Here is an 11,220-nt window from a genome sequence, read left to right as displayed (position 1 = left end):
ACCAGACAGTGATGTAGCTGCTCAGGATGCTCTCGATACGTCCTCTGTAGAATGTGGTGAGGACGGAGGGTGGGAGATGGACCTTCCTCAGCCTTCACAGAAAGTAAGGACACTGCTGGGCTTTCTTTGCTATGGAGCTGGTGTTAGGGACCAGGTGAGATTCTCTGCCAGGAGAATCTTGGGGTCCGAGTCCATAGGACACTCAAAGCTGCTGCGTAGGTTGACTCTGTGGTTAAGAAGGCATACGGTGCATTGGCCTTAATCAACCGTGGGATTGAATTTAAAAGGCGAAGGGTAATGTAGGACTCTGGTCAGACTGCACTTGAAGTACTATGCTCAATTCTGGTCGCTTTGTTACAGGAAGGATGTGGAAACCATAGAAAGGGTGCAGAGGGGATATACAAGGATGTTGCCGGGTCTGGGGAGCATGTCTTATGAGAATAGGTTGAGTGAACTCGGCTTTTTCTTCTTGGACCGACGGAGGATGAGAGGTGACCTGATAAGGTGTATAAGATGATGAGAGGCATTGATCGTGTGGATAGTCAGAGGCTTTTTCCCAGGGCTGAAATGGTGGCCACAAGAGGACACAGGATTAAGGTGCTGGAGATTAGGTACAGAGGAGATGTCAGGGGTAAGTTTTTTTACACAGAGAGTGGTGAGTGTGTGGAATGGGACAATAGGGTCTTCGAAGAGACTCCTGGACAGGTACATGGAGCTTAGAAAAACAGAGGGCTATGGGTAACCCTGGGTAATTTCTGAGGTAAGAACATGTTCGGCACAGCATTGTGGGCCGAAGGGCCTCTATACTGCTGCAGTTTTTCTATGTTTCTACTTTCTATTCACATTCCTCCGGGCTCACTGGACAGGAACACTGAAACACCAAGTGAGAATCAGCAGGAGGTGGCCATTCAGCCCCTCGAACCATCACCAAGATGGCGGCTGCTCTCCCATCTCAGCCACATGTTTCTGCCTGATCCTCATTTCCTCGATCCCTTCAGTCTCCACACATCTGCTGGCCTCTTTTTTTTATGTGAGGACGATACTGAGTCTTCACCGGCCTCTGTGGTGGGGATTTACAGACATTCACCACCCTCAGAATGGAGACATTTCCCCTCATCTCAGTCCCGTACAGTCCACCCCCATTTTCAGAGACTGGGATCCCTGGTTCAACCGGTAATGATGTTGTGCATTTCAATGTCTTCATCTCTCAGTCCTCGATTCTCTAAATGAAAGGGCTATCACATTTGATCCTTCTTCATATGATGACCCCACCACTCCAGGGATCAGTCTGGTGAATCTTCATTGCACTCTCCATAACAAATACTCTCTAACCTCTTTGTTAATCCTCTATGGAATTAATTTCCATCTTCTGCAGCCCCGTGTTGCCCCAACCACTCACCTCCCAACCCCGTCACTATTTCCACCTTCCCACCTCCCCCTCACCTGGATCCACCTCTCACTCCCCAGCTCTTGCCCCATCCCCACCCCTCACCTCTTTTCTCGGACTATTTCCCGTCCACTCTCAGTCCAGAGGGAGGGTCTCGGCCCGAAATGTTGACGGTCCATTTCCCTCCACAGATGCTGCCCGACCCACTGAGTTCCTCCGGCAGTTTGTTCTTTGGTCTGTGTGACCCGTGTTAGTGTGGGGAGCGGGATTTTACACCATATTCCCGGTACAGTCTCAACAAAACACAAATAATTGTCACTTTGCCCGGACCATTGGCCCCGCTTGCAGGGCAACAGTCTGCCGGTGTTTGCCCCCCAATGTGGCGAATCGCCACCACCGTGGGCTCAGACATTTCCACAGATGAGCCCCTCCTGTCCCCACCGGGACAAACATCCTGTCCGCCCCCTCTCTCACCGTCTTCATCCTCTCCCTCCCCGGGGAACCGGCATCAAACCGACGGGCCGAGCGGTCTCCTCCTACCTCTCAGCGACACATCAGACTCCGGCCGCAGGAGACGCTTCACAAACGCCCCAACTTCCCTCGGAGGGAAATGGAAATAAATCAGAAAGCGGACATTTACTTTGGGATTTGTTCCGCTTTCACGGTAAATCGCGCCTTGGCCGGGTGACGGATTCATCGGGGTAACGCCCTCTCGGCTGTTCCGCCTCGGCTATTGGTTGTAAGCAGTGATTGACATCACTTCGGACCAATGGGAATAGCGCGGCGCGTGACTCCTCTGTTGACCGCGGTGGGGGAGGGGATGGTCACGTGATTAGTAGCCCAGCCGTTAAACCGACCAAGCTCGAGCTCACCAGCGCGCGGGGCACAAAAGGCCCCGGATGATCGGTTGAGGTGAGAAGGGATCTCCGGGTTGGGGGTCTCACCGGGCGGCGTTTTCAACACCGACTTCGGGTAGTTGCTGTGACTCCGGACTCCGTGACCCGCAATCCCGGGACAGTCCTGCTCTCTTCCCTCTCTCTCAGCCCCACCATCCGTACACGGGCCCCGGGGAGCTTCCGGCTGATGAGGGAATGGGAACCGATGGGTCTCTCAGACAGAGCTGAGCTCCAGCTGTCTAAATGCAAGGATCGGGAACTCGGAGAAAGGGAACAAAATCTTTTACATCAGCTGTTGTGAAAATCACCTTTGTTCTGCCTCCAGTCACAAACAAGAGAAAATCTGCAGATGCTGGAAATCCGAGCAACACACACAAATTGCTGGAGGAACTCAGCATTAGTACTCTTTTCCATAGATGCTGCCTGGCCTGCTGAGTTCCTCCAGCATTTTGTGTCTGTTGCTGGTTCTACCTCCTCTTGTTCTGGACTTTTCTACCCGTGAGAACATGTTTTGTCCCACTCTCTCTGGGTACATAATGATATCAAACACCTTTGTCCAGGGCAACAAGTAGCTTTCACATCACAAATGTGCCAGACTCCAATGAGACAGACTACTGCCCTTCCCTTCATATTCATTGGCATTGCCAGCACTGAGTTCACCACCGTCAGTCACCTGGGGGAGGGTTCAGTGGAAATATTTATGTACAATACAGAAACTGGTGTTACCTGTGTGTATTGTGGTGATGCAACAGTTGCTGGAGAATTTGCAAGTGGGAAGAAGTGGAGTGATATTTGGAAATCTGACTTTTAAGTGTCATTTAGCAAGCAAATGACACATGGACCGTGTGCAAAAGCTCTGGCAAGAAAATCCATCATTACCTGTTACAGGCCTGCAACTTAGGTTGTGTGAGAGTGCAGATGAACTTAAACAAACCCAGAGGAGATCAAAGTTCTTACAGACAGTGATTTGATAGCTGTTAAAATGAATACCTCTCTATATAAAATTCACTGTGCACATGTGGAAAAATTGCATAATACAAGCTTTATGTGTACACTGGTCATTACAAATTTGAGGGGAGATTGGTGGGAAGGTGGGGAGACCTCCAGTGTCCCTGACGCCATGACGTACAAGATGTGCATCCAGCTGCAGCTTGTAACCCTGCAGTTTAAGGAGTTGGAACTTGAAATGGATGAATTCCAGATCATCCAGGAGTTGGGGGTGCGTTGGGATAGATATGACATGAAGAGAGGTGAGTTACACCCAAGGTGCAGGATACAGGAAACTGGGTGAGAGTCAGGAAGGGGAATGAGGTTAAATAGCCATCACAGAGTACTCTTGTGTCCATCCCACACAACAACAGGTGGAACCACTTTAGAAACTGTTGAGATTACCTGGCAGAGAAAAATCAAAGGGGTGATAGGGGATTTGTTAGTGAAGGGAACAGAACAAGAGGGGACTAATATCCCAGTGGTGAGGCTCGCTAGTGCTAGTGTGGGGAGAGGGTGATGTGGTTAAAATAAGTTGTAGAGGGGAATGGGAGCCAGAATGACAGAACAGATAGTGGAGTGGGTGAATTGAATGGAATTGACTTTATTGCATACATCCTTCATATACATGAGGAGTAGAAATCTTTACATCTCCATCTAAATGTTAAAAGTGCAGTTCACAGTAATTCATAACAGATAGTTTATACATAGGACAGTCAATATAACATAGAAATGCAATTGTATCAGCATGAATTAATCAGTCTGATGGCCTGGTAGAAGATGATGTCCCAGAGCCTGTTGGTCCTTTTGCTGTGGTACCGTTTCCTGGATGGTAGCAGCAGAAACAGTTTGTGGTTGTGGTGAATTGGCTCCCCAATATCCTTTGGGCCCCTTTTACACACCTGTCTCTGTAAATGTCCTGAATAGTGGGAAGTTCACATCTACAGACACGCTGGGCTGTCCGCACCACTCTCTGCAGGTTCCTGCGATTGAGGGAAGTACAGTTCCCATACCAGGCAGTGATGCAGCCAGTCAGGATGCTCTCAATTGTAGAAAGACCTTTGGATTTTGGGCCCCATCCCCAACTTCTTCAACCGTCTGAGGTGAAAGAGGTGCTGTTGTGCTCTTTTTACAACACAGCCGGTATGTACAGACCATGTACATGAAAGATGGCAAATGGCGTTTAATGCTGGTAAGTGTGAGGTGCTACATTTTGGTAGGACTAATCAAAATAGGACATACATGGTAAATGGTAGGGCATTGAAGAATGCAGTAGAACAGAGGGATCTGGGAGTAATGGTGCATCATTCCCTGAAGGTGGAATCTCATGTCGATAGGGTGGTGAAGAAAGCTTTTGGTGTGCTGGCCTTTATAAATCAGAGTATTGAGTATAGGAGTTGGGATGTAATATTAAAATTGTACAAGGCATTGGTAAGGCCAAATTTGGAGTATTGTGTACAGTTCTGGTCACCGAATAATCGGAAAGATGTAAACAAAATAGAGAGAGTACAGAGGAGATTTACTAGAATGCTACCTGGGTTTCAGCACCTCAGTTACAGAGAAAGGTTGAACAAGTTGGGTCTTTATTTTTTGGGGCGTAGAAGGTTGAGGGGGGACTTGACAGAGGTATTTAAAATTACGAGGGGGATAGATAGAGTTGACGTGTATAGGCTTTTTCCATTGAGAGTGGGGCAGATTCAAACAAGAGGACATGAGTTGAGAGTCGGGGGCAGAAGTTTAGGGGTAACATGAGGGGAAGTTCTTTACTCAGAGAGTGGTAGCTGTGTGGAATGAGCTTCCAGTAGAATTGGTAGAGGCAGGCTCGATATTGTCATTTAAAGTAAAATTGGATAGCTGTATGGACAGGAAAGGAATGGAGGGTTATGGGCTGAGTGCAGGTCGGTGGGACTAGGGTAGAGTAAGCATTCAGCGTGGACAAGAAGGGCCGAGATGGCCTGTTTCCATGCTGTAATTGTTATATGGTTATATGTGAGATCCGTGGTGATGTTTATGCTGAGGAACTTAAAGCTGTTCACCTTCTTAACCCCAGATCCATTGATGTCAATAAGGGTTAGCCTGTCTCCATTCCTCCTGTCGTCCACTATCAGCTCCTTTGTTTTTGTGACAATGAGCGAGAGTTTGTTTTCTTGACACCAGTCAGATGTTGTTCAGACCTCAGATAGAGTCAGCAATCAAATGGTTGAGCATGGTGCGATGAATGTGCTGTGCTGTGTATATCACAATGCAAGAAGCATCACAGGAAAGCCAGATGACCTCAGGACAGGGAATTATGATATTGTAGCCATTATTAGGACTTGGTTGCACCCAACAGTCTGAGGGATTTAGAGGAACAAATTTGTAGAGAGATCACAGATCATGCCAAGAAACAAAGGTTGATTCAGTAACTGATTTTAACTTTCTATATATTGACTGGGACTCCCATACTGTTAAAGGACTAGATGGGGTAGAGTTTGTCAAATGTGCCCTTAATCAGTAATTAGAATTCCTGACGTAGAAGTGTACAATAAGCTGTTAGGAAATGATCCAGGGCTGGTGACAGAAATTAGTGATCATATGCCATGAGACTCAAAGTAAATATGGAAAAAGAGAGGTCTGGACCACGGGTTGATTCAAAATTGGAGAAAGGTCAATTTTGATGGTATGAGAAAGGATCTGACAAGTGTGGTTTGGGACAGGCTGCTTTCTGGCAAAAGAGTACTTGGTAAGTGGGAGGCCTTCAGAAGTGAAATTTTGAGGATGTAGAGTTTGTACATGCCTGCCAAAATAAAAGTTGAAAAGTTACAGGTGCAGGGAACCTTGCTTTTCAAGAGATATTGAGGCCCGGGATATTTTGTTCCTCTAAATGCCTCAGACTGTTGGGTGCTACCAAGACCCATTAATGACTACAATATCATGATTCCACACCCTGAGCTCATTTGACTTTTTTTTAGTTGTCTGCTGTTGGTTTCTGAAAGCTTCCCAATAGTTTTCGGGTAAGTTATTGGAACATTTGTGCAGGAACCGGATATATACTGTAAGTATTTGGTTAGGTGTGGACTGATAAAGGTTAGACAGCATGGCTTTGTGCACGGTAGGTCATGTCTAACCAATCTTATAGAGTCTCTCGAGGAAGTTATCAGGAAAGTGGATGAAGGCAAGGCAGTGGATGTTGTCTACATGGACTTTATCAAGGCAGTTGACAAAGTCTCATATGGGAGGTTGGTCAAGAAGGTTCAGTCACTCAGCATTCAAGATGAGATAGTAAATTGGATGAGACACTGGCTTTGGGAGAAGCCAGAGTGTGGTAGCACATGGTTGCCTCTCTGACTGGAAGCCTGTGACTAGTGGTGTGTCATAGGGATCAGTGCTGGATCTGTTGTTGTTTGTCATTTATATCAGTAATCTGGATGATAGTGTGGTTAACTGGATCAGCAAATTTGTGAATGACACCAAGATTGGTGGTGTAGTGGACAGCGAGGAAGACTATCATGACTTGCAGTGCGATCTGGACCAGCTGGGAAAATGGTTTGAGAAGCGGAAAATTGAATTTAATGCAGACAAGTGCGAGTTGTTGCACTTTGGTATGACCTACCAAGGCAGGTTTTTCACAGTGACTGGTCGGGCACGGAGGACTGTTGTAGAAGAAAGGGACCTGGGAATACAGGTCCTTAGTTCACTGAAAGTGGTATCACAGTAAGATAGAGACGGAAAGCAGGATTTCAGTCCATTGGCCTTCATGAACCAAAGTACTGACAACAATAGATGGACGTTATGTTGACTTGTATAAGACATTGGTGAGGCCTAATTTGGAGTATTGTGTACAGTTTTGGTCACCTACCTACATGAAAGTTGTAAAAGAGGTTGAAAGAGTTCTGAGAAAATTCACAAGGATGTTGCCAGGTCTGGAGGACTTGGGTTATAAGGAAAGATTGAACAGGTCTGGAATTTATTCCTTGGAATGTGGAATACTGAGGGGCGATTTGTTTGTGATAGAGGGGCATAGACAGGGTAAAAGCAAGCTGACTTACTCCACTGGGATTGGGTGGGACTACAACAAGAGGCCATGGGTTAAGGGTGAAAGGTGAAACGTTAAGGGGAACATTAGGGGAAACTTCTTCACGCAGACGGTCATCCGGGTGTGGAATGAGCAGCCAGCACAAGTGGTGCATGCGAGCTCAATTTCAACATTTAAGAGGTTTTCATAGGTACCTGGATGGTAGGGGTATGGAAGTGGGTGGTTTAAATAGTTCAGCACAAACCAGATGGCCCAAAGGGCCTGTTTCTGTGCTGTAATTTTCTGTGACTGTGACAAGAACCTGAAATAATACAAAAATTCACTCTAAGTCCTTTTAACAGCTGTGCAGACCAACCATTCATCTCAGCAGGAATTTTTTATATGGCGTTAAAACTGTGGCACTTCAAGTTAATAATACATAAAAGAAAATCCTCGCTACACGTCAAGAAAGACAATTTGTGTGAAAGTGTTTCAGATATGATGGGGCCAGGCACCCATGCTGCTCAGCAGGACCAGGGAATAATAACAATGGAGAGAGTCAAACTGAGCCAAGTCACAGATTGGAGACGGCAGAAATGCCCCATTCTTATAGAGACAGGAAGAGCATCAGGGAATTGATGGTCATTCCAGATACCAGCACTGTGCCCAGTCAGAAGATGATTTCTTGGGTTGAACCTTACTGTAACAGTGTGATACCAGATCAAACCTTGGCAACTCAAGTAATCTCATCTGAAATGTTGTCCTACACCCACTGATGGATTTTGATGATCTTTTTACAGGTTAAAAATAAGAAGGAATTTGTCTCCAGGAATCGCAAACACGGCACACCAGTTTTGCTGTCTCTGTCTAGATATTTAAGAAGTGGAGCAAGGGATTCAATCGACCATCCTTCCTGGTCAGACTGTTGGGAGGGATTCACTCGGTCATCTGACTGACTGGCACACCCGTCATTTTACACAGTGGGAATGGATTCAATCGGTCATCTCAACTGAAGGTACATCAGCAAGTTCACACTGGACAAGGCCATTCATCTGTTCTGTGTGTGAGAAGGGACTCAGTCGGTCTTCCCACCTGTGGACACACCAGTCAGTTCACACTGGGCAGAGGCTGGTCATCTGCTGAAATTCTGGGAAAGGATTCACTTAGTTATCTGACCTAATGGCTCACCAGTGAGTTCACACCAGGGAGAAGCCGTTCACCTGCTCAGACTCTGGGAAGGGATTCACTTGGTCATCTAACCTAATGGCTCACCAGCGAGTTCACACTGGGGAGAAGCCGTTCACCTGCTCAGACTGTGGGAAGAGATTCACTGAGTCATCCACCCTACAGAGACACCAGCGAGTTCACACTGGGGAGAAGCCGTTCACCTGCTCAGACTGTGGGAAGAGATTCACTGAGTCATCCCACCTACGGGTACATCAGCGTGTTCACACTGGGGAGAAGCCTTTCACCTGCTCAGAATGTGGGAAGAGATTCACTCAGTTATCCCACCTACAGAGTCATCAGCGAGTTCACACCGGGGAGAAGTCGTTCACCTGCTCAGTCTGTGGGAAGGGATTCACTCACTCATCCAGCCTACAGAGACATCAGCAAGTTCACACTGGGGAGAAGCCGTTCACCTGCTTAGAATGTGGGAAGGGATTCACTCAGTCATCCCAACTACAGAGTCATCAGCGAGTTCACACTGGGGAGAAGCCGTTCACCTGCTTAGAATGTGGGAAGAGATTCACTCAGTTATCCCACCTACAGAGACATCAGCGTGTTCACACTGGGGAGAAGCCGTTCACCTGCTCAGTCTGTGGGAAAAGATTCACTGAGTCATCCCAACTAAGGAGACATCAACGAGTTCACACTGGGAAGAAGCCATTCACCTGCTCAGTCTGTGGGAAGAGATTCACTCAGTTATCCCACCTAAAGAGTCATCAGCGAGTTCACACTGGGGAGAAGCCGTTCACATGCTTAGAATGTGAGAAGCGATTCACTCACTCATCCACCCTACAGAGACATCAGCAAGTTCACACTGGGGAGAAGCCATTCACCTGCTCAGTCTGTGGGAAGAGATTCACTCAGTTGTCCCAACTACAGAGTCATCAGCGAGTTTACACTGGGGAGAAGCCGTTCACCTGCTTAGAATGTGGGAAAGGATTCACTCAGTCATTCAAACTATTGGCACACCAGTCAGTTCACAGTGGGGAGTGGCCATTCACCTGCTTAGAATGTGGGAAAGGATTCACTCAGTCGTCCAAACTAATGGCACACCAATCAGTTCACACTGGAGAGAGACCACTCACCTGCTCAGACTGTGGGAAGGGATTCACTCGGTCATCCCAACTACTGGCACACCAGTCAGTTCACACCGGGGAGAGGCCATTCACATGCTCAGTCTGTGAGAAGAGATTTACTCAGTCATCCTACCTACAGATTCATCAGCGAGTTCATACTGGGGAGAAACCTTTCACCTGCTCAGAATGTGGGAAGAGATTCACTCAGTCATCCACCCTACAGAGACATCAGCAAGTTCACACTGGGGAGAAGCCGTTCACCTGCTCAGTCTGTGGGAAGAGATTCACTCAGTTATCCCACCTACAGAGTCATCAGCAAGTTCACACTAGGGAGAAGCCGTTCACCTGCTCAGAATGTGGGAAAGGATTCACCCGGTCATCCGAACTACTGACACACCAGTCAGTTCACAATGGGGAGTTACTGTTGTTATGAATCACAAGGTTTCGTTTGCTGTGGAGCGAGAGAGAGAGATTAAGAAAGTGAATCAGTCTGACTTTCAGCTTGTTTACATCACTCACAGCTTGTTTAGTTTTAACTGAGGACACAGACACTCAGATTCAGATGGAGACAAAGGCGGAAAAATGGAAGGATCGAAACCAGGGAACTAGTGGCCAAGGGTCATTGTTTCGAACTTTCCTATGCCGACAAGGGTGGGTTAATTATCAACTCAGCATACATCGAATGTGTGGTTGTCACCTTGTTTGATCAATAGGAATGGATCTGATTTGGGGTATCCTGTGGAGACCACTTATGTGTTAACCCTTGCCTGGGTGTGGTGTCGAAATTCACTTGAAGACAATACCCCTTGTGACAAGTCACTTTCGGTGATAATTCGTATGTGGACGTGAAACGACAACGGATAAAATCTACAGCTACTGTTCTCTTGTTTTACCACCGTGGAACCTGTGGAATTTGACATAATTGCCTTCTCTCAACATTTACCCTGGATTACAAATATCTCTCTGTCTCATCACCTATTCTGTGGATGAACTGAACTTTCATAATTCACCATCTCAAGACTAAGCCTTGTTTCCCCTGAGCTCAATAGTTTGGGAGTTATATTTACACACACATATACACATAGCACGGTTAACTTTTGCTTATCTTGCTTAAGTTATGATATTATAAGTAGATACTATTAAAGATAGTGGATTTAACATCAAAACCAGACTCCAGTTGTAGTTTGTTGCTGCTGGTTTATTTCTAAAGTGTTATGGTTCATAATAAAATTGGGGCCTGCGCCTGGGATATGAACAGATTTGGGGGCGTATTGATTAATTATCAATTTCATTGGAGAAATCCCTTTTGATTTATTTGTGTGTGGAAAATCAGCAGCAATGGATGTTGATAGATGTCTGGAAGCGCCAACCTCTGAGGCACCAGAAGGATTGAGTTGTTGAGTATTGCTAAAAGGCTAAAACTTGCTAAGGTGAAATTGACAATGAGAAGGGCACAGATGCAGAAGATCATAACTGAGCATTATGTATCTAAGGGTGTGTTTAAAGTGCAGGAGTTGGAGGTGTTTCCTGAAAGTAACCGAGTCAGCTTGAGCTCCAGTACAAGTTAGGAAAATTAAAGATGGAGGCTGTGGAAAGGCAGAGGCAGTTTGAGGCTGGAGAGGCAGGAAAACAGAGAGGAGAGGCGGAAGAACA

The 11,220-nt window shown here is 46.6% G+C and overlaps 1 protein-coding gene across 1 annotated transcript; it reads left to right on the top strand.

Moving 5' to 3' along the window:
* Positions 1–3,403: 3,403 nt before the first annotated feature.
* LOC140207822 (uncharacterized) lies at positions 3,404–10,817 on the top strand. The gene is made up of 2 exons (XM_072276383.1): positions 3,404–3,408; positions 8,470–10,817. The coding sequence occupies exons 1-2, from the start codon at positions 3,404–3,406 to the stop codon at positions 9,998–10,000; spliced, it is 1,536 nt and encodes a 511-aa protein (XP_072132484.1). The 3' UTR covers positions 10,001–10,817.
* The last annotated feature ends 403 nt before the right edge of the window (positions 10,818–11,220 follow it).

Source organism: Mobula birostris, chromosome 13, assembly GCF_030028105.1.
Source record: "Mobula birostris isolate sMobBir1 chromosome 13, sMobBir1.hap1, whole genome shotgun sequence".
NCBI lineage: Eukaryota > Metazoa > Chordata > Chondrichthyes > Myliobatiformes > Myliobatidae > Mobula > Mobula birostris.
This window is presented reverse-complemented; position numbering and strand designations above follow the sequence as displayed.